At 42.5% G+C, this 25,448-nt stretch overlaps 1 protein-coding gene across 2 annotated transcripts in view; it reads left to right on the top strand.

Annotated features, from left to right (window-relative positions):
- The window catches only part of Ufm1 (Ubiquitin-fold modifier 1), a 162,731-nt gene that overhangs the window by 41,278 nt on the left and 96,005 nt on the right, over window positions 1-25,448 (top strand). For both annotated transcript variants that reach the window (XM_080277949.1, XM_080277948.1), the window contains exon 2: window positions 2,175-2,231. In XM_080277949.1, the coding sequence (XP_080134075.1) occupies window positions 2,175-2,231 (57 nt within the window). The remainder of the gene's footprint in view (window positions 1-2,174; window positions 2,232-25,448) is intronic.

Genomic DNA, 25,448 nt, shown 5'->3' with positions numbered 1-25,448 from the left:
CATCCTCTTGCAACCTTTCTGCCCTCCTGGTATGGACTACTTCTTCCTGTCCTTCCCTCCCTCTATTCCTGCATTGCAGTTGAACTTTGACTTTTGCCACCACCATATGCTGATCAGAAAGTCCACTTCCCCAACCACTGTATGCTCATGTATCCATGACACATCGTCTCCTTCTGTCCCCCCCACACACATAATCAGTCATTGCCTTCCGTTCATTCAGTTTGCCCATCCTTCTCATCACTCACCTCGTATAGCCTACCTGTGGATCATTTTGTGTCTAAGGTGGTTACTGACTATCACCAGCCCCCTCCCTGCATAAATGTCCACTAGAGCACTGCCATTCATCCATTTCTGCAGTCATACCCCACTAACCAACTACTCATCCACCTTCACATTCCAGATTTTTCCATCCATATCTCCAATAAAAAACACTCCCTTATTCCTTTCAAACTTTTTCTTGCACGTTTCCACATTTGCCTAGAGCTCTCTTTCTCTCTTTGTACATGATCTTGTGTTGACTCAAACACACACACAGTCACCCACATTTGTAGTCCTTTCAGTCTAACCCACACAATCCTTTAGCCAACTGATCCATACTCTCTTATCTCTCCTACCATCTCTTGCACACGACAGTTCATACTCCTTTTGCCCTCTCATTCTCACCTACTGATGCACATATACCCCTTCCATACTCCCATTCTCTCACACTCTCACCTTCCAGTTAGTCTCAGTTATTCCACGTATGTCCACTTTCAAGCACCTGGACAATTTCTTTCCCTCACCTCATCATTCGCACCCCTTACACTCCATGTCGTAATCCATACCATGTCCTTTGTTCGGTCATTAGTTGTCACTTGTTGGTCATTCTTGGTCCGAGGCTTCTTGTTTATAGTATTAGTTGTTTTCTGGGGAGGGGCATTAACCCCCCACCAACCCATTTTCTGTCACGTACGGAACACATGTTGGCTGGTTATAAGGTTACCACCCAGTGTTGTCAATGATTTCCTGCTTTACAGGAAATCATTTGACTTGCCACTGAGTGTAGAGCTACCCTAAAACAGGGTAGCGCTACACTAAGTGGTTGGAAAATGTACTCGGGTATTGTGATGAGGAAGCATGAAGTTTGGAGGATGGAGTTCTTGAAAGGGTGCAACAAGGAAGAAAGGTTGCTGGTTCTTTGAAAGCAATGATAGGAAATAGGGAAGTGATCATCGAAGTAAAAAGGTCACTGCATGATAGTATTGTGAGTCTAACTTTAATGTATGGAAGTGAAGCTTGGACCTTGTTGGAAGGGCACAAGTCAAGAGTGAGAGCAGTGGAAATGAGCTATTTGAGAGGAGCATGCGAGATACATTGAGAGAGAGACTGACAAATGAAGAAGTGAAGGAGTGTTATGGTGTGGATGTGGATGTGACAGAAGGTTTTAGAAGTACACCAAGGTGGTTTGGCATGGTGAAGATGATGGAGGACAAGAGACTAAGAAGGGGAGTGTATGTGAGTGAGGTGGAGGGGAGGAGAGGGAGGGGGAGGCAGAGGATGAGATGGCGGGATGGAGTGGAGAGGTATTTGAGAGAGGGGGGTGTAAGCTGGGGGAAGGACAGTGAAATGGCGGGGGACAGGGCGACGTGGAGGCTATTTGTTTGTGGCCACCCTTTACAGGATTGAGGTGTCTGGCAATAGATAGATACAGTTGATAGTTTATTCAACTTATCCACTTGCTGTAAAACTACAGCATGCTTTTATTTAAATAATTTTTGATTTGTGGGTTTAATAATAAAGTTTCAGACCTTGATTTTTATGTGTATGCCCATACTGACTTCTTGATTTGGTTGCATGTCCCTACTTTCCTGTTGATTCTTTAATTGTCCGTGTTCACATCTTGATTTTGTTACATCTGTACTTACATCTTAAGTTTGCTAAATGTCCATACTTACCATGCAGGAAGGTACAAAGCTAATGCGGAAGGTAAACGTGCGGGTAAATCATTATCTTGATCATACTTACCCTACCTCGTACTTACATATCTACATTTGTACAGACATCTTGATTTTGGTATGTGTCTACACTTACCTCTTTTTTGTTTCATATCTATGCATACTTCTTGATTTTGCTGTGTTCATAATGACCACTTAATTTTCTAGTATGGTCACACCTACAACTTGATTTTGTTACAGGTCCAAGGTGACATTCAAGATTACTCTTACATCGGACCCAAAGCTACCATACAAGGTGTAAGTAGAACTCATACTCCAGCTCACTTGGTGTGGATCTTCACCGAAACTGATATTCACCTTAGGACAGCATTGTAATAATTTATTTATTTACCATATTTACTTGTTTCTGATGTTTAAAATGTGCTGTCTAAGAACCCTTGTGCAGTAATACCCCAATAAACGATACCCTAGATGCGATACCCCAGCTTACCTAGATGCAATACCTGGGCTTAATGATGGGTTTTTATTTTTTATGCCAGTTTTGTTGATATACTAAATTTTTGTGTTTAAGATGATTTATAAACTGTTTCTAGACTTAGATTAATGTATTTTAGCTGTAGGTGGAATGAACATTGTCATTTTGGGGTATATTTGATTTTCAGATTTTATTTGTTGGTTTTAGTGAGTTATTTACAGGTGTTAGGCTTAGATTAGCTTCTTTTACAGCTATTGGGCCATTTAGATTGGCTTTAACCCGCCTCGTGCCAGTGCCGTTTTAACCCTCCCCGTCCCGTCGACGTATGGGTACGTTGCAACATTTTGCATTTGCCAGTCCCGGGGACATACTGGTACATCGTGCAATTGCAAGGTCCCTAATTTACACAATTTTCAATTTTTGTGCATGATTTTTCTTACATATACACGGGACACCTTCCTCTATTCCTTTTCAAGATGCCAAGCAGGGACAGTGCCTTACACCGCATAACCTCCCCCCTCCCTGCCTCATGCCATTGTCTTGGCAATTCACCTGTTACCAGTGACCTGGCCAGTAAAGACATTCAGGGCCAGAGTGATTCCCCAATCGATGACAATGTGGAGGACAAAGTTTACATAGCATTAGAGGAAGAAACAGTCAGAAATAATGATCAGGTAATGTGGCAAAAGAAGGTCAGGTATAGTGATGTGTTAGTGAGTGAAACAGTGCTTATAATGCCTATATTACTGTTTGAAAACCAATATACTCTCGTACTACATATAAATTCGTACCAAGTAAATAAATAAATACCGTTTATGAGTGGTGTGAACTCGTTTTCTTTGGTGCCATCCTGTTAGAAAACCCAGTCAGGTAAGGAGGTACTGGTACCTGGATCGAGTATTTTAAACCTCACGAGCGATTTCTCTATGAATTTTCGATATTTCTCACCAAAAGCTGAGGTTTTAGCAAAAAAAAAAATTCTCAAAAATACCTTGGGATTGGGGGGTGTCAGATGTGCGAAATAGCTCGGGACGTGACGGGTTAAAACAGTCTGACAAAAATCTTCGGTCAGTACCAGTGCCATTTTAAAACGGCTTAAAATGTAAAAATTCACTGTGACTGCATTTTTCAAGATTCACGGGAAAAAATTGGCAGGCATGTATGTTAACTGTTCCTCTATCATGCCCCAGGCGGTCAAGGCCACACACCCACTTGCTCCTCCCCCTCACGCTCGCTCTGCCCCACTCTGCCTGTGTGCCTCACCCAGTACTGTACATAGTGAAGGCATATTGTAAATATTTTCACGTAAGTAGGGACTATCCATAGTGAAATCAAGTTGTAAATATTTTCTTGTAAGTGTAAGTACCATACATAGTGAAATCAGGTTGTAAATACTGTCATGTAAGTGCCAGGACTGTACATAATGAAGTCAGGTTGTACCAATCTTCCAGTACAAGTAAGTGTAAGACAATGCATTCACAGTGAGAGAGACATGCAAATTGTGACAGATGTTGAAGTAATAAGTAATCAGAAAAGTGTACTGAACATTGCTATACCTTCCCACCATAAATAAGTGAGTCTGCCTTACATAGAAAACAGCTTTCTCTCACCTGCATGGCAAGTGTGAGAGAGTGGGAATACTGTACTTGTATACGAGTATGCAGAAGAGAGTGGATGAGGAATTTGGAAGGAATTTGAGTGTAAAGTGGAGGGACTGTAAGAAAATGTTCTGGAAAGAGGTGAAAAGAGTAAGACAGGGTGGAAGTGAAGTTAGCAGGGGAGTGAAAGATAAAAATGGTAGATTACTAGTGGAGAAGGGAGAAAAAGTGAGCAGATGGAGAGAACACTTTAAGGAATTGTTGAACATAGAGAATGGAAGTAATGCAAGTATAAGTGGCTGGGGAATGGCTGGGAGAAGGTGGGAGGTGAGAAGACAGGAAGAAATCAGTTGGATAGAAGTTGTGGAAGCAATGAAGAAAGTTAAATCGGGGAAAGCCCCAGGAATTGATGGAGTGTGTGGTGAAATGCTGAAGCATGGGGGAGAGATAGTAATAGAATGGATGTGGAAGATGTGCAGATTGGCCTGGGAGGAAGGTAGAGTCCCGGAGGATTGGAAGTCAGGTATAATTATTCCCTTGTACAAAGGAAAAGGGGAAAAAGAAGTGTGTGGTAATCATAGGGGCATTTGTCTTCTTAGTATAATAGGAAAAGTGTATGGTAGGATACTTATTGACAGAGTTAGAGAAAGAACAGAGAAATTAGTTGGAGAAGAACAGGGAGGCTTTGGGAAGGGAAGAGGTTGTGTAGATCAGATATTCATTCTTAGATCCTTAGTGGAAATGTTCCTAGAGAAGGGAAAGAAGTTGTATGCAGCTTTCATGGATTTGGAGAAAGCATATGACAGGGTGGATAGACAAGGATTGTGGAAAGTGTTAAGAATATATGGAGTAGATGGGAAGTTGTTGAATGCTGTGAAGAGTATGTACGATGGTGCGAAAGCTGCAGTGCATGTGGATGGTGAACTAAGTGAATTTTTCTCTTTGAAAGTTGGGTTGAAACAGGGATGTGTCATGTCTCCATGGTTGTTCAATCTGTACATGGATGGGGTAATAAAAGAGGTACAAGGTAGGGTAGTGGATGTTGGAGTGGCCCTGGTGAGAGAGGATAGTGTTTGGAAACTCCCTGTACTGTTGTTTGCAGATGATACTGTTTTGTTGAGTGAAGACGAAGGGGAGCTGTAAGTCTTGGTGGATGAGTTTGGGAGAGTGTGTAATAAACGGAATCTAAAGGTGAATGTAGGGAAGAGTAAAGTGATGGTCTTTGAGAGGGGTGAAGTTAGTGAATGTACAGTGAGGTTGGATGGTGAGGAACTGTAAAATGTGAGTACGTTTAAGTACTTGGGTAGTGTGATGAGTAAGGATGGAGGTTTGGAGGGTGATGTGCTTGAAAGGGTACAGCAGGGAAGAAGGGTTGCTGGTTCTTTGAAAGCAGTGACAAGAAACAGGGAAGTGAGCATGGAAGTGAAAAAGTTATGACATGACTGTATTGTGATACCAACTCTAACGTATGGAAGTGAAGCTTGGACGTTGATGGAAGGACACAAGTCAAGAGTGAGAGCAGTGGAAATGAGTTATTTAAGAGGAGCCTGTGGAGTCACATGGAGAGACAGGCTGACGAATGAGGATATAAAGGAGCTTTGTGGTGTGGATGTGGATGTGATAGGAAGCATTATGAGGAACACACTGAGGTGGTTTGGCCATGTTGAGAGGATGGAGGGTGAAAGACTGACGAAGTGAGTGTATGTGAGTGAGGTGGAGGGGGGAAGAGGGAGGGGGAGGCCGAGGATGAGATGGAGGGATGGGGTGGAGAGGTATATGAGAGAGGGGGGTGTGAGTTGGGAGCAGGGCAGTGAAATGGGGGGGGGGACAGGGCGACTTGGAGGCGATTTGTTTGTGGCCACCCCAAACGGGATTGAGGCGTCTGGCAATAGATAGATAGAGTATGCAGGACTCAATAAAACCCATTTCTTAGCTTCGATGAGTATTTTAATGGTGAAGTTTGTTGTTTTCACATCAAAATCTATCATTTTAGCCAAAAAAAAAAAGGTCAAAAAAATGGCCGGCACGGAGGCGACCCATAGAACTAAAAATAGTGGGCATGTGGCGGGTTAAACTTGTTTTTAGACTCATTTGGGTGGGTTTTGTACTTGGTTGCGGGGGAACCCGAGGCTGAAAAGTGCATTCCATTACTTTACATGTTAAAACTACTCCGATATACACTACCCCTCCTAACGATGGATTTTTTACCTAACCAATTGCATCGTTAAACTGAGGTACACCTGTACTCCTCACCAGGATACTTTTTCACTGATATTCATCCTAGGATTGGAATAGAATTCCAGTATCTTTTTTTTATCATTAAATTGCTCATAATGTGATGCCAGACTGATACTGCCAGCTGTAGTGAGTAAATTTTTTTTCCCTCTGTAGCTTCTTTCTTCACATCATATTATTGCGTCACATAGACAACAAGATACAGTATGGTATGATATTTTAATGAGAGATGGTTCCATATAATTCACAAATTACCATGCTGTCAGAAGTGTATGAATTACCAGTGGTTGATTAAAAGCATCACAGTAAGTCTGTGCTATAAGTCGTTTTTGACATCCATTTTTTTTTTTTTTCCTGTTTAGTTCAAAATAAGTACAGTACCACAATTTTGTCTGCTTGCCCCTCCACCCTGATGATGTAGTCATGCATCTTTGATCACAGTTATAATTTGTCCACCAAACTACTTCTATATTGAAAAAGCATCACAGTTAGTTGATCCACCATGTTACTGCCAATTGAAAAAACATCATAGTTAATTGGTCCGCCTTACTACTGCTGTATTGAAAAAACTATACAAAATAATTAAAATGATATATGGGAATATATGGAACTCATTCAGGGCTCACAAGTTTACACTCACCTTTTTGTCTGATGCCCAAATATTAACCCTGAACAGACTGGGTAACCCTTTTCTCTCATATTTCATTAACCCCCTTGCATACCGTAAGTTTTCTGTTAGTGTGTGTGACATGATCATAGAAAATGCCACAAGGGCAGGCTGGACTCACACACAAAGGAAAACATTCCCACATACTGTATTTTATTTGCCCCCAAAATTGGTTATAATGGTATTAATTGTACTTAATTGTATACCATAATCTTCCCTGATGTTTATACTATACAATAAGCTAATAAAAACACACAAAATTGATGAGTAAAAGTGCTGTGAAAGTACCAAAATGAGGTGAGAATGCTGTTGTTCAACAGTGAAAATAACTGCCCTACACTCTAGCACAAAATTTTGCCCGCATAATGCAAGAGCTAAGCATATTTCTAGATGCAGGATTTCACGAGCTTTCACTTGGTGTTGTCAAAATTCTGATACGACCAATAGTTTTTTAGTAAATCGCCAAAAAATTGCATGCTCCCCGAACCGCCTTGCTCCCAGCTAACCCCCCTCCCATCATATACCTCTCCACTCCATCACTCTATCTCATCCTTGGCCCCCCCCCTCCCTCTCCCCCTCCACCTCACTCACATACACTCTCCTCATTAGTCTCTCGTTCTCCATCCTCTCCACATGGCCAAACCACTTCAGTGTATTTCTCCTAATGCTTTCTATCACATCCACATCCACACCACAGCACTCCTTCACTTTCTCCTTTGTCAGTCTGTCTCTCCATGTACTGAAACTACACGTAGCAGTCAGGGTTTTACTGTTTTAAGTTACATCTGTTACTTCCAGAGCATTTTACATTGGTTTACGCATTTTAAACTGGAGAGATGAGATATAGGCCTTATTTACCCCATCCCTACAAAAGAACTGACCAGAATTTAATAAAATGTCTAGGGGTACCAAAAATTTAGCCAGAAAATAGGTTGTTGGGTTCTAATGCTACATTTAAAGCTAATTTTGCCAGTTCCCCCTAGTTTGCAACACTTGATGTTTGGAGTAAGTGGAGATATCATTGTACGTGTCATTGACTTATACAGTAATAAGGACTTCTGGTAATGCCACATGACCCAGTATTTTGTTGTTGTTGTTGAACAACTCCAGTCTGTCTGGCAGAGCAGACCCATCACCCACAGGCAAGTAAACCTGATATACAGGGTGATCCTTATACCTCACCCCCTTGTGTGTTGTGGGATGCCTTGCCACTTTGTTAAAGGGACACCTTAGTTTTGTTTGTATGTTTTCCATGCATAAATTGTTTTAAAGATTATTAATCACTGGTATGTAATGGTAACCTCTGTGGTACAGTGGTAGTGTGCATTTCGCACACTGGTGGACGCGGGTTCGCCTCCCGCCAGAGTTGTAAAAGCTTTGGGAAGCGTTCACTGAGCCACTGACAGCTTTGGGGGACACAAGGGGTGCTGTGGTTGAACCAGTGTCGCATACTAGTATGCTTGCACTCAGCTGGCTTAAAGCAGGCCGATTACACTTGGTTCACAGACTACATACATGTCCAAAGCCACTTCAACAGTACAATTACACTCACAAGCATTTCTCCCCCTACATACAGTCTCTACCAGACAGCCTAAGCCACTGGGTAGAGATACATTGGCTGTATCGTCCTTGCTTTGGTAGGGATAGCCCGGTCCTGCAGTGGACATCAGCGGCTGATGATGATGATGATATTTGTAATAAATAAGGGTAACATCAATAACTGTCATTTAAATATATGTGGACAACCCACCTGCAAACACACTTTAGCAGACTGTGCAGTTTGTGCAGAACTAAGAATTGGGAAGGAGTGCCATATATGGTCCATCCTCTACACTACGTTGTAAGTATAAACAGATTTTCATACAGCATCAAGCTCTACCAAATGCAGGGGGAGAGAATATCTCATATGCAGTCATCCCCTGGCTTGCATGGTTTGTCTTTCATGGATGTGTTATATGCAGTGTAAAAAAATTAGCCCTAATCCCGTTTGCAAAGTTTGACCTATCATGTAACGCCTGAATGGGGCCAAAACCTTACCACCTTTTCAAATTTGGTGTGCAGTGATTTCATGGCAGAATAGCTTGGACCCAAAATCTGAAAGTTAATTAAAAAAAAAAAAAGATATGGGGGACAGTAACAATACAAATGCATAAAACAACAAGAGTGACTTTGAGAGGTTTCCTGGTACAGTAACTCCACTGCCTTGTGGTGGTGCAGAGAAGTTGGAGGCCAGCCCCTGCCCCAACTCCTCAGCCTTAGATCCTCCTTCATTACTGAGCCACCAGTTATCTGTTAATGGTGAGTAAGTACTTTGTTGTTTTACTGCTTTCTAATGTCACTGTCTTACATCTGTTTTACCTCTCAATTGTAGGGTTATATGTCTTTGGAAAGCATGTCAGTAAACACATTTGGCCACACAGGGATCTAAGGGAAAAGTGAGAGCTAGGCTGGAGATAAGGTTATGCATTAGCTCCTGTATAATGGGTTTCACTTGACTGTCATATGTATTATCATAGGTTAACACATTTGCTGTATAACTTAGGTAGGGGGGAGGGGGGGGAGATGGTTGTATTATTGAAATGTGTAACCCCTTTAGGCACAACTATGAACTAGTACTGTATACTTTTTCCACATAGCATCAGATGATTATATGCAACTCAGAGAAATCCACTGCAGCAAAGAGGTTATCCAGTATCATAGTTAATCTTATGGCTGAGAATGAGTAAGTAATTTATTTAATGAAACACCAGGTGATTTACTCAGCTGAAAGGAATCCACATTGTGTAAAGGGTTCATTTTGTACCTGGCATGTAGCGGTGTTGATTTTTTTTTTTTTTCTTCCATCTCTCATCTTAATGCCCCATCAGAAAAATAGAGGACTGGGGCTTGACTATTCATTTCAGGCATTTTAAGGCAAGAATGACCAGTTCCTCCTCCATGAATGACTATGTACTGTAAGCACTATACCCCAATTGCCCATTAGTTTTAAATCCTTAATTTGCCAAATCCAGTTGGAATACCTTGGTTGAGTTGACACGTTTCATGTATATTTGTTTTAATTAATAAAGAATTATTATGGCAGTTGATGTGAGTACTCAGGTGATCACTCAAGCATTGAAGCAGATGTATTTCAGATTAAAAAGATAATTCATAATTTCTCTGTCTGTCTGTCTGTCTCTCTGTCTCTCTCTCTCTCTCTCTCTCTCTCTCTCTCTCTCTCTCTCTCTATTTAGGGGACAAAATGTGTTTCAGTATTTAACCCATTTGTTTATGATGATGGCACTTACATTATCTACTTGGCACTACTAGACAACTTTGTTGAGCTTGAGAGTAACCTGTCATACTAAATGGGTTACAGAATCACAAAGAATCTGTGCACCATGATTGGTCAGTAATATAGCCTGTAATTGTTGCTGTTTCAGACAGCTTCGGCTTTCCTGTCATTCTCTGACTAAATATATCTGTGCTGTTTACTTATCCCCTAATTCTACTGACTATCAAAAATTCTTCGACTATCTTACTTCTACGATGGAACACATTCTATCCATTTCTCCTTTCTCTGAAATCTCCATTCTTGGAGATTTCAGTGTTCACCACCACCTTTGGCTCTCCTCTCCTTTCACGGATCCACCTGGTGAACAAGCCTACATCTTTTCTATCCTTAATGACCTAGAGCAGCTTGTACAGCACCCTACCCGTATCCCTGACCGCCTTGGAGAGAGCTCCAACATACTTGACCTCTTCCTCACAACCAATCCTTCTGCTTACTCTGTTAATCTTTTCTCTCCGTTGGGCTCCTCCGATCACAACCTTATTACCTTAACCTGTCCTATCACTCCGGTACGGCCTGTGGACCCTCCAGAGAAACGTTGTCTGTGGCATTTTGGAGCCGCAGACTGGGAGGCCCTCAGGCAGTACTTCTTTGATTTTCCCTGGAATGATTATTGCTTCCATGGCCGTGAGCCATCTGAGTGTGCCTTGCGCATTACGGAGGTTATTCTCTCGGGCATGGAAGCATACATTCCTTTCTCATATCCTTTGACTAATGCAAGAAAGCCTTGGTTCAATCACGCTTGTTCTAATGCTGTCCGCAACAAGGAGAGGGCCTACAAAAGGTACCTGAGCCAACCCACCCCTGAATCACATCATCTTTACGTTTCTGCCCGGAATCGTGCTAAGTCTGTTCTTCGCTCTATTAAAAATAATTTCATCCATACTAAATGCTCTCAACTCTCCAACTCGAATTCTTCCCTCTCCTTCTGGCATCTTGCCAAAAATCTTTCTAACAACTTTACCTCATCATCCTTCCCTCCTCTTTTCTACTCTGATGGTTCTGTAGCTATTTCTTCTACTGATAAAGCAGATCTCTTCGCACAGACTTTCTCCTCCAATTCTACCTTAGACAGTTCCGGTGCTGTTCCTCCATCACTTCCCCCCTCTGACTTCCTCATGGCTGACATTAAAATTTCTTCAGTTGATGTATTTTCTGCCATCACTGGCCTCAGTACTAACAAGGCATATGGGCCTGATGGGGTCCCTCCTGTTGTTCTCAAGAACTGTGCTTCTGTGCTTACACCCTGCCTAGGCAAACTCTTTCGTCTTTGTCTGTCAACTTGTGCCTTTCCTTCTTGCTGGAAGTTTGCTCTCATTCAGCCAGTCCCAAAGAAGGGTGACCACTCCCAACCCTCCAACTATCGTCCAATTGCTTTAACGTCCTGTATTTCAAAAGTTTTCGAGTCAATTCTTAATAGAAAAATTTTAAGGCATCTTTCCTATCACAACCTTCTTTCCGATCGTCAGTATGGGTTCCGTCAGGGACGCTCCACTGGCGATCTTCTCACCTACCTTTCAGACTCCTGGTCATCCTCCTTTCGGGACTTTGGCGAAAGCTTTGCCATTGCACTTGACATCTCAAAGGCTTTCGATCGAGTCTGGCATAAATCTTTAATTTCCAAACTGCCCTCCTACGGTTTCTATCCGTCTATCTGTGCCTTCATCGCTAGCTTCCTTTCTGGTCGTTCTGTAGCCGCTGTTGTAGACGGCCATCGTTCTTCTCCTAGATCTATCAACAGTGGTGTTCCTCAGGGCTCTGTCCTATCACCAACTCTCTTCCTTTTATTCATCAATGATCTTCTAAGCTGTACATCTAACCCTATCCACTCATATGCTGATGACTCCACCCTTCACCTTTCCATTCGGTTCCCGCAACGCCCATCTCAACAGTTACTTCAACAAGCAAGGGATGAGGCTATTGCACACCTAATGTCTGACTTGGCTCGTATCTCTGACTGGGGTAAAAATAATATGGTTGTCTTTAATGCATCTAAGACTCAGTTCTTACACCTTTCAACCCGACAAAATCTTCCACAGGTATACCCACTAATGTTTAATAATATTCAGCTTAATCCTACATCATCCTTGAACATGCTTGGGGTTTCATTTACTCGGGACTTATCTTGGAGGGATCATATTGCATCTCTTGTAAAATCTGCTTCCGAGAGATTGGGTGTGCTAAGCCGACTCCGCTCTTTCTTTACCCCTGTGCAATTGTTGACTCTATACAGGGGTTTTATCCGCCCCTGTGTGGAGTGCAACTCTCATGTGTGGGGAGGCTCCCCTCATACAGCTCTTCTCAATAGGGTGGAGTCAAAGGCTTTTCGTCTCATTAACTCTCCTCCTCTTACTGACTCCCTTCAACCTCTGTCTCTTCGCCGCACTGTTGCATCTTTATCTCTTTTCTATCGCTACTTTAATGGTCACTGCTCCTCTGAACTGTCTGCTTGCATTCCTCCACCTCTACGACGGGCGCGTAGCACCCGTCTGGCAGCAGACTCTCATCCTTTTTCTGTCCAACTCTCTAATGCAAGAATTAACCGTTACTCCCAGTCTTTCATTTATGCAACAGGTCAACTCTGGAACTGTCTCCCTCTGTCTGTATTTCCTGCTGCCTATGATCTCCAGTCTTTCAAACGCAGTGTGTCCAGGCATCTCAAAATGATCGGATCTTGAATTTGGCTTTATATTGTATTTTGTTTTTCTCTTGGAGGGAACTGTTACTGCGGGCTCATGGCCTTTGGTTCCTTCTTCCTCGCATAAAAAAAAAAAAAAAAAAAAAAAAAAAGTTGGATAGGAATAAGTTCATTTTGTTTTTAAAGGCTCCACCATGGTTGCATATATTGGCCTTGGTTGCTTAATGGTGGCTGTCCGTGTTGCTCAATCTCTGGCAGCTTCCATATTCAGTCCCCTATCCCTCAGGTCATGTTCAATGACTTCATCCCAGGTCTTTTTTGGTCTGTCTCTTGCAACCCTACCCCTAACATTAACACTTCTCGCATTCTGCCCCCAATTATCATCCCCCATCCTCGCCATGTGCCAAACCATCTCAGTATACCTCTCCTCATCACATCATCATTACACTCCAGTCTCATCCCACCTCAACTCTGCCATCATAAACTAAGCCCCCTCAGGCCTCGTACTCAGGGACGCACTGCACATCCACCTAATCATTGTTATTTCTGTACGTTTGAGCTTCCGAATATCCTCTTCTTTTCTGCCCAGGTCTCACTACCATACAGCATGACAGTCCTAACAATTGCTACATACAAAGGTCCCTTAGCACAGAGAGAGAACCCTCTTAATGTCAGGAGAGACAACAGCTCCCTGAACTTCTCCAACCACTCCTCACTCAAGCCACAGAGCTAGCTCCAGCCCCACTTCCAGTACGTATCTCCCAAATAACAAAACTCTCCCACACACTCAAGAGACTCACCAGCAAGTTCAGTCCTTTCACACCTGACGATCTCCACATGCTCTCCCTGACACACCATACACATGAAAGCAATATTATCTCACAGTCAACATCTAATACCACTACATCTCTTATACACCCACATATCACAAACACTGCACAAGATGGAATCACTTTCCACACCCTTATGGGAAATCGCACATGGCCACTCTCCCTCATCTTTGGCAGTACTGCCACCAGCCCTAGATACCATCACTTTTGTGGACCTGGAGCGGTGGCGTCTTCGTCGTGGGTCTACCCCCCAGAGGCTGTCGAAGAGAAGAGGAGGACAGCATGGGGGCCAAACCACCACAAACTGCCCCGGCCCCTCACGGGGCTCAAGTACCTGGGAGTGGCTTCGGTCACCCGGGCAAGTACCACATCTCCCAACACAACACACACAACAACACCGTTTTTTCTACACCGAGAAATGACTCCCCAGCTGTCATTTCTCGACGACTTCTAGCCGGGGACATTGAGAGCAATCCAGGACCCACCAACAAATACATATGTTGAACATGCTCAAAACCTATCACATCGAGCCGACAGACAAAGGGTTCAGTTCAGTGTAATTCCTGCAAGAACTGGACCCATTACACGTGCACAACACTTGCATCCAGAAAACATTACACAAACACCTGGACCTGCTCCTTATGCTCCTTCCCCCCACCCATCAACCCCCCTTCCAATCCTACTCCTACTTCCTTCACACCTCCACAGCCAAACCCACCGACCCTTCCCACACCATCCAGTCCCCCAACTCCTCCCATTCCAACCCATCCTAATCCATCTCATCCCTTACCTCCATCACAACCTCCTCCTACCCTTTGACCTTCATCCACACCACCTCCCCCCCGTGCTGCAGCAGCCAACACACATCGCACACACAACATAAGCATCCTTCAGTTAAACATAGATGGCATAAACACCAAAAAACATGAACTCACACAATTCATCAAACAGCAGAACATACACATTGCCATCTTACAAGAAACAAAACTACACAGAGCACAGAAAACACCGACATTTCATAACTTCACCACCATTCAACAAGACCGGGCCGACGGCGGTGGCGGTGGACTCATCACCCTGGTACACAAATCCATCAATTTTGCAGATACCAGTGCACACACAAAGTCACTTCTCCCCCCACGTGACACCACAACAGAAATACAATCAATTAAAATACGCACTGGCAACAAATCACACACAACAATCGCTAACACATACATTCCCCCCCAATCGTCCTCCACAGTACCACACAGTTACTCTCCACAGAAACATCACATCACTAACATACCCAACATCATCCTGGGTGGTGATTTCAATGCCAAGTCGTCGGCCTGGCATGTCAACAACCCTGACACAGACAGAGGGCTGGTACTACAATCCCAGACAGATCACCTTTTCATACTAAGCAGTCTAGACCAACATACCCATATCCCACACCAAGCCCTCTTCCTCCCATCATCTCCAGACATCACCTTCTGCTCCCCAAACCTCGCCCCCACTACATCATGGAGAGTGGTCAAAAGCCTAGGTTCCTATCACCTCCCAATCATCATCACTACCAAAACCAGAATCACCCCAGTTGGCCACAAACACACATACACTAATTATAAGAGAGCCAACTGGTAGGCCTTTGTAACTGAAACAGAACAACATCTCGAAACACTAAACAGTACACCCATCACAAACATCAACACCGCTGTGCACACTTTCAATACAATTATACAAAACACAGACAAAAGACACATCCCTAGAGGCAACAGAAAAAGACACAACCCCAACTTCACACCAGAAATTCAAGGCCTCATCAGACAATGGGACACACTGTGACACTCCCCAACACCCCATACACAAGACACTGTACAACAAATACAAGAACTCACCACTCAAATAAACAATAAAATATCTGAACAGCAAACACTAAACTGGAAAAATTACCTCCAAACACTTGACCACAAAACAAACATCAGCAAACTCTACAAAACACTAAACAGCATCACACTTTCCAACAGCAACACCACACAATCACACGCTGCCGTCACAACAACAGACACCATACCCTCAAACAAACAAGCAAACACTCTCATCAATCACTTTTTACAAGTCAGCCATCTAAACCCCCATCCTGAAGACCGACATATCATCCGACGTAAGAGACAGTTCCCCACAGACCCAGACTACGCACCTTTCACTTACAACCAGACGAAGCACATCATTAACAACCTCAAGCACTCATCTGCCTGTGGACCAGACAACATAAGCAACATTCACCTTAAACACCTAGGACCACAAGGCATACAAGCACTCACCAACATATCAAACTACTGATACTCACACAACATAATACCCAACATCTGGAAGCATGGCAATACTGTATCATCACTATCCCTAAACCCAACAAAGACCCCACGTTACCCTCCTCACATCGCCCCATCACACTCCTCTGCACCCCCTCTAAAGTCACTGAATGACTGATACTACAACTACTCACACCTCACATTCCCCTAGTCCAGTCACAACATGGCTTTAGGCCACTACACACCACAAACACCCTTCTTACAGACCTTACACAGAGAGTTTTTGATGGCATGAATTCAGCTAGGCCACCACACAGAAAAATCCTAATCACACTAGACATTAGCAAAGCTTTTGATGCCATCCCCCACCACAACCTCACAAACAAAATACTCAACACAAACATGCGCAATAACACAAAAAGATGGCTGGCAAACTACTTAGCAGGCAGATGTGCACACATAACATTTGCCAGTCAGTCTTCTAACATCAGAAACTTCACAAACAGCATCCCCCAAGGATCTGTTTTGTCCCCTACACTCTTTAACTTATACATGCACGACGTACCCACACCCCACACACCACAGATACACATAGCTTCCTATGCAGATGATATAACACTTACATGTACGCACCAAAACGCAAACACAGCTGCACACATCATTCAACCTTACCTCAACACACTACGCGAATGGTTCACCACAAACAGGCTTAAAATAGCCCCAGCCAGATCTACAGTGACTCTTCTCACAAACTGAACAGCAGAACACAGTCACATCCCACACCTCACCATAAGCAACACTCGCCTACCACACACACACACACACACACACACACACACACACACACACACACACACACACACACACACACACACACACACACACACACACACACACACACACACACACACACACACACACACACACACAAAATCCTTGGTGTAACATTCAGTACATCAATGTCATTTAAACAACACATCACAAACATTAAAAATAAAATAACACCAAGACTCAATGCCTTGAGGTCACTTGCCCATACAACATTCAGACACAACAAAGAAACCACCACCACAGTATAGAAACAATACATACGTTCAGTGATGAATTATGCAAGCCCTGCCTGGGCTTCTAACCTCACCAAAACACACTACAACACTCTACAGACCATACAGAACAAGGCCTTAAAAATAATCACAGGCTGCACAGCTACCACACCCACAGACCACCTACATCAAGAAACCAAAGTTCTCAAAATCAAGGATCACCTACACATGAGAGGCACCCAGTTTCTTGCTGCAGCCTCCACAAACCTACAACATCCACTACAGTACATGGCAGCACATCCACCCACACCAAGGAACATCAAAACAACACCCAGCACACGATACCATACACAAATATTGTCATCTCTCCCCCCTCTCCCACCTCAAACCAACTTCCAGAAGCATATCCACACTCAGATCACTCGCCGCTTCATTCAGTCACTTAAAGACAACACATACCTGCATGCATGGCCTCCTGACATCCACCCTTCTGAATCCTATCTTCCTCGTGAGGACAGGGTCCACCTGGCCAGGCTGAGATGTGGGCACCATCCAGCCCTCTTAAGCTACCAGAAGAGGCTGGATGACTCCATCGCTGATACCTGTCCAGGACGCAACACAGCACCCCATACTATTAAGCACATTATGGAAGACTGCATTGCACACAATCACCTTTGCCAACAATACAACATACACTCTTTGAGAGCTCTGTGGGAAAGCCAGGTCTCGGCCATGGCCTTCCTAAGGGACTCGGGGCTTTTCGCCCAGACTGTCTATGGAACAACAACTACTACTACTACTACTACTACCATCACTTTTGTTTTATCTGTATTTACTGTTAAGCCCTTGTGCCCCATACCATCTCTCCACTTTCTAACTCTTTCCTCCTCCTCCCTTTCATTCTCTGCAGTCAACACCAAGTCATCAGCATACAATATCTCCCACAGAAGTCCATTTCTGAAGTCACATGAGAGGGCCTCAAGTACCTTGATAAACAGTAAGGAGCTCAGGACTTACCCCTGATGCACACCAACATTCATGGAAAACTCATCACTCTTATCTCCATTCACCGGTACTTGGGTGTGAGCACCCACACATTGCCATACCCACGCTAACCAGCCATTCCTCAAGCCCAAGCTTTCTCATTGCCCACTTCACCCCCTCTCTAGGGACTCTGTCAAAGACTTTCTCCAAATCAACAGAAGCTAAGTACAGATCCCTTTTCTTTCATCTATATTTTTCCTGAAACTGTCAAACAATGAATATGACATCAGTGGTCCCTTTGCCTGTCATTAACCCAAACTGCATCTCATCAATATTCACTCTTTCTCTAATCATACATTCTAGAACTTTCTCCATTACCTTCATTTTCTGATCCAAAAGCTTTGTGCCTCAATAATTTCCTCTTTCCAGGGCATCACCCTTCCCCTTGTACACAATTACAATTACGTTTCAACCAATCATCTGTGACAGCACACTCACATATAATCGTATTTATCAAATCATTAACTACCCCCACTCTTATATTTCCTGAGGCCTCCAGCATTTCAACAGTGAACCTAGACACACCTGCTGCCTTCCCCACCAGCATCCTACCTATTGTCCTGCCCACAGTAGCAAAATCAATTAAACACTGGATCTGCTGGCTCTAAACCTTCGCTGTCCCAGTCAGACTCTTCATTCAAGAACCAGTTATAATGCTCTCTCCAGGCATTTTAAATATCCCCACTGTTCACCACCACCTTTTCTTCATCATTCTTCACACACTGTTCACCTGTGATATCCCTGTTTTCCCACATCATCTGATTTGCCACCTTAAATATCACATTTTTCCTTTCCACACAATTTAGGTTATCAAGTAAAAGTCTCTGAGACTCAGACTTTGCCCTGTAAACCTCGTTGCTAGCCCTACGCCTGGCAACCAAGTATTCCTCTTTGTTACCACCCCTTTTCCATTCGTGGAAAAGCCTTTTTTTCTCCTTATCTGCAGCTTCTACACCCTTTTCCCACCACCATGTTACTTTATGTCCTGGGGGGCTCCTTGTCCATCATACACTGAATCAGTAACTCTCAGGAGTTTGTTCTTGAGAGCTCTGTACCATTGGTTAACTCTTCTGTCTGTGGCTTCCTGTTTGGCCACCACTCTGCTCATCCTGCTATAGAAGACATCCCTTACTGTATGGTTTTTCAACTTGCATACTTTACTCCTAGATGCATAGGGTAGGGGGGGAAAACAGGAAAGAGTTTTAAGTTTTTTATTCCTCTCATGTTACTACACAGAGTCCATCCTCAGAGAGACTGTACAAAAATGAGGAAATTAGAGATATTTATAAATAGGATGTCCCTAGGACCACTGTCGTGTCTGTTGCTGATTGGCTGCCCTCCTCTGCTGTGTTGACCTGACTTGTTGGTCTTATTGTGACCCGACCCTACTTCTTCCTGTGCTTAATTGCTCCCCCTTCCTCTCCCATTTGGTGAGATCAGAGCCACACCTGCCACAGTAATTGATCAACACATAAACCCATCTCTATGATTAGTGACTTCTTTTGTATATATATGTGCTGCCTCTAAAGCTTTTCATATCTTTTTGTCTAACCCTGCCTTTAAAATCGTAGATTCCTGTGATTTGGTAGATGTCAGCGCTGATCTATTTGCAGGACTAGGGAATTTGAAGTGTCATGCCAACGCATATCTGTCTTATGATGTTAGTCTTTTCGCAAGACTTCTCCCAATCTCTCCATTACAGTACAATATATACATTTGGGCAACTGTTTCAATGCATACTGTAACACTAAACATCAGACAATTTATTAAGCTTAGGGGAGATGCGTTTTACTGAAGAGGATGAATGTAAAATGAGCTCATGATATCAGATTTTTACATCCACTTCTCTTAGTGTTCCTTTTATAAATTTTTATTTTGGTTCAACCTCCTAAGTCTGGAGATATGTGTTATTTATTTACATTATTCTAGTTAATGCCAGAATATTTTTTTGGCTGAATTGAGACATCCTTGGGTTAAAGCAGTTAAATACATCCTTGGGTTAAAGCAGTGAAATACAGTAAAACCTCGATATAATGGACTTATTGACCGGAATTCGCTTTAATTGGACTCAAGGAGCTACTGGACTAAATTCCTATATATTGGAAAAAGTCCAATAAAGCCAGAAGCAGTCCAGACTGCCTGACCACTTCAGCCATGTTCACCACAATAAGATAAATAAAAGACATGCTTATCAGTGTACAGTACAGTATTATTATATATATTATACCTTTTGATTATTGTAGTGAAGTTATAACACAGTACAGTACCGCAATGGTAGTCAAAACAGTTTAACAACCATTGGTACGATCCAGACTAATGTCTGATATGGCGGAAAAAGGCCTGGGTTGCAGGGGGAAGTCCAGATGTCGCTTTTATCGGATTTTCACATTTTTCGGAATGGCTTGGGCCCCATTTAGTCCATTATATTGAGGTCTTACTGTAAGATGATCTTAGAGAGACAACTGAACAAAATCTCTGCCATTCGCATTAGTTGGATGATTTTGTTTTTCATTTATTTATTTACATCTGCCACTAGAATACTATTTAGCAAATTGAGACCTGTTGTTGTGAGGGGGTTAACTGAATACAGGCTGGTCCAATTATACTATTTGGATATGTTAATCATGGACTGCGCGAATAGCAGAAACTCATAAAACAGATTGAAAAAAGGGATTGTGAAAACTCGAATAACTGTGTACGTAACTTATGGGAAATAGGGTTAGGTTAACTGACTGTGCTCACATCACCAAATTTGGATCTAAATTGCCTATTCTGTATCATCAGTTTCTCGTATATAGGCCAGGAGCATTAGTTCAAAAATGAAGGGAACCTTGGAAAAAAAATTCGAGAAAGCTGATTTTTTCAGGAAAGCTACTTGGAAGCATGCTAAGTCGAAATCCATGAACATTCTAAACATTCTGCATGAGCTAGCCGTGTGGGACAAAAATCCAAGATGGCCACCAACAGCATGGGTGGCTCATGTAGCTTTCTAACCAGAAGTCACAGATGGTTGTGTGATACCTCTTTTTAAGGGTTTTTAGGTATAAGAAAATGATTTTTACCATTATTTCAATGATTTAGTGACATATGTTCAAGACAATGATCAAGGTAATGTACTATGTTGAAATGGTAACTTCAACACATTTAAAGTCAACAACCAACACTAACTTTTGCCAGCAGCAGTTATTGAACTACAGGGCCCTATCAGCCAACATGACAAGCAGCCCTGTATCCATTGCCACAAGTACAACAGCTCATGCAATATTCCCAGCAAATGCCAGTGCTGTGCTACTTATTAAGTAGTCAGCATCAGGTTAACTTTGACAGCAAGCAACACCTTCAGATGTAAGCCAGTCCTTCAGCCTGCTGATTAACTGTGACCTGCTGTTATGCTTTGCTAAAATGGAGCATTGATTGCCTGTGGTTGATGGGTTGAAATCAAACACTATGTATGCAGAGACATTTGGATCAGTGTGGCAGTTCTGTTCAGCTACCTTGGTTGACAGTAAGATTTATGTAGTCATCAAAGCAGACAGTGCACTCTTTGCCATAGTTACATCAGGGGGGGTCGCCCCTCAGCAGTAGGGGGGTCAATCTCAGGTGGGTCAGGCCTAAAATTTCAAATGGGCATAACATCGGCAGTTTTCACCCAATTTACTCTAAATTTGATTTGTGACTTCTTTGACCTAATATCCTGTTGTGTTTTTACATCAGCACCAAAATGACTCTTGGGGACAGGTTTACTGTGCCTTGGCACCGCTTCTAGTATTAAGTTTAGGATATTTTTCTTAAAGGGTTAAAAATCATCTGGTTAGTCTTCCACTACAATTATATTTTTATTTACTCTATTCTAACAATAGGAGACTTTATTATGTTTGGAAATTGTCTAAAGTAATGAATGGGATATGTAAAACTCTAATTATAGTAAAACTGTAATATGTATTTCATTTATTATACTGTAATTAGTATATTAGAGGTGCGGGCACTCACCATCCACTCACGTGATGTAGTGCTGCTATGGGTGTCTACCCTTTCCTGTCCCTTTTCCTTCCTCTTCTGTCTTTCTTTCCTTCATTCTTTCCTCTTTCTTCTGCCTGCGGGTTGACTTTACACTTCCTCATCTGTCTTCCTTTCCTTCATTTTTTCCTCTTCCTTCTCCCTGTGGGTTACTCTACACTGAGTGACAACCCAAATGGTTTCCTGTACACCAGGAAACCATTTACTACGCTGGGTGGTAATCATATAACCAAATTACGGCGCCTGGTGGTTTAGTAGGTAATTAACCCCTAACAGGTAGACGTTGTTACGTAACGTCCGGCCATTTTCGGTCCCAATTTATCGGTGAAATTAGTTGATAAGGCATCCTTGTCACTTGTTGTCCTCCCCTCTGCTCTCCCAAGCCTTGAAACAAGTAAAATACTGTAGAATATACATATATAAGTTGTAGCATTATAATTGTTCAAGTAAAATAGTATATATGTATGTAACTTTTATTGTTATAAGTGTTCAGCTAAAATAGAAAACACATGCATAAGATTTTGAAGACAATGAATAGTGTAAAGAATGCATGAATGATAAATATACAGTAGTGTTCAGTGGTGAAGAAAAAGTAAATGAGTGAATGGTTTGCTAGCCTCACCTCAGGTGTGCCTGGTGATAAGCTGCCTGCCCGCACTCCTCCCTCACTCCTCCCTCCCACAGCCAGCAGAGACGTATTACCATGCATGTAACACCTCTTGCCTTCGTTTTTCATCCATTTTCATCGATTTATGCATGTTTAGGCGTATTCATTGATACTTTATTTTTCCGAAAATATGCTGCCCCACATAGTCATATAATTGATATGTTGCCAGCCCATAAGGGGTTTAGGTGCTCCAGTTGGATTGAGCCTGTGTAGGTTTATATCCAAGGGGTGGTTGGGGTTTATTGGTCACATAATGCCACTCAGGGATGAGTGAGGCTGGTCACTCTCATCTTAAATGTCAGAACCAACTTGCCTAGCCCTGGGCTCCTGTGCTCCTCATGGGGTGACATAGGATTGAATGATGGATGGATGGATGGAGTATATTAGACTGTTTTTACTTAAGTACATGAGTAAATCCTTCACTGTTGTATATAAATGAATTAAAGTATTACACTTCACAGCTCAACTTAACAAGTTGACACACAGTCCACTTCTGTTCCTAGGCACTTACTTCCTCAGTCCTGACACCTTAGTCACACTCAGACTCCTCCAACAACTGAGACAACTCCAACATATAGTATAGCTATCTATCTGTCTATCTGTCTTTCTATCAGTATCGATACCGCATGGGGAAGAGTGGTTGTCTGGTAAGGTAAATGGTAAAATTGTGTTCAGTTTCATTTATGTTTCTTGTTTAATCTGTTGTTAATCTGCTTAATGATTTTTTTTGAGATTGAAATACTGGCATTAGCAATGCTATGAGTCTGAATTTGAAATTTAGACTGAAGGTCATATTCTAGGTGGACTGGGGTGCTTTGTAGCACATCTTTGCACTTTCCATCTTGTAATTGGCTTGTATGCTAAACAAGTCTTTTCAGTATCGATGTAGTTTACATCAGTAGCATGCATAGTATCATCTAAGAATCTGGAAAATAAATTGATCAAGAATTAGGCTGTATATTTTTCTTTATTTATTGGGGGAAAAAACATCTTTGGTAGCTTTTATCCTTATATTCTTTTTCTTACCCATTCCCCTGAAAGCACATACAGTATATCATTAAGGTAATGTAGTGAGGAACCCTCCAGTGTAAAGTAGAATATGACTTGTTATGATGATGTTTTACTTTATTATTTAATCACGATTACAAATGTTGCCCCCCACCCCTTGGCTTATACCCATTTTCATTCCTTTCCTGAGAGCATGGTGTGAAGCCAGTGAACATCAAAAAGAGATGAATCTGATCTTCAGCCCCCCTCTCTCTCTCTCTCTCTTTATATTTCTTTTTGAAGGAGTCGTAAAATTATCGAACAAAATGTACGATAATTATGAAATATGCTATTGTACTGGTTATAAAAAAATTTTCGGCACCCTTACGGCACGATACATTATGCCACACCACACGAGGCATTCTGAATCAACTCCTGAATTATGATGCGTGGTTGGTATCCCTGGCCCTGTGTTGTTGGTGTGTGTTAATTCTTCTGCTAATGATGAAATCCAGCGGGGGAGGGAGAGAGGTACAGGGGTACCAACCACACCACGTATTCACATCGTCTGTACCAGTGATCGTTGCGTAGGGTATCGGAGCAAGGGGTACTGAAAAATTTTTGAGAGGGCGTACGTCATACCTAAGGTGACTTGTATATATACAGTATTTATCATATATATGGGAATGGTGTGGAAGTGACTGGCTACGCCAGTGAGCCAGCAACTCACCTAGACATCGCTTGCCAGGCTAGACCATGTAGATGTTTGCAGGCTGATTTGCATTTCCAAAAATTCTAATTTGTGTAGAATTTATCACAAATGCAAATCCACAAATAAAATCACACTTCCGCAGTTGCAGAATTTGTGGTGTGCAGAAGTGCCCAGCTCTAATGTATATACAGTAATCCCCATACTATCTGGACGCCAACTTTCCAGACACCCCACTTACCGGACATTGTGGGCCTGGACCTTCGGAACCCAAAAATGGCCAAGTAAAGAAAAAAAAATCCCCTCAAAATCCAAATTTTTTCCCACCCATAATTTGAAATTGCCGCGCAGCGCTGAACAGGTGTTTACACTACAGCCCCTTCATCCCTTCCTTCCTCCCCCCTCCCCCCTCCCTTGTCAGGGTTGCCATTTGGTATTTTTCATTACTAAATGTCGGCCAATTTGGTAATGAAAAATTTGTTTGGTAATGAATCAGGATAATGCATTACCAAACAGATTTTTCACATGTATGAGGATGCACAGGATGGAGATTGTGGATTGTTTTCTCTCTCTGATTAATCTGCTAGCCTACATAGCATGAAAATAATCAACATGCTGTTAACCCCTAAAACGCGGCTGTGTACAGTCGATCCCCCCCGAGTGACGGGGTTGTATCGCGGTCTGAGTACCTGTAGGAAAATATTCGCCAAAAATCAGAGATTAACCCTAGAACATTATACTTGGTATGGCAGATAGTACTTACATTCAGCTTTCTCCAAAGACAGGTGTTGAGCCTTCGTGGACTACCCAAGGACTTGTGGAGACTTGCAAAGTTGGGTAACCAAATCTTCACTTTCACACCTCCAGCAACCCGGTTTCCCCTCTACCACAGCCTCATTCTGTCACAGTAAACTTTATACTACAACGTAAAGGTAGTTAGGAATCCGTATTTGTACAATAAGCACTGAAAATAAGGCTA

The sequence above is a fragment of the Coenobita brevimanus genome, chromosome 71 (genome assembly GCF_032717465.1).
Source record: "Coenobita brevimanus isolate Jiangsu-jjx chromosome 71, ASM3271746v2, whole genome shotgun sequence".
In the NCBI taxonomy this organism is placed as follows: Eukaryota; Metazoa; Arthropoda; class Malacostraca; order Decapoda; family Coenobitidae; genus Coenobita; species Coenobita brevimanus.
The sequence above is the reverse complement of the archived record's forward strand: the minus strand, read 5'-3'. Positions and strand labels throughout refer to the sequence as shown.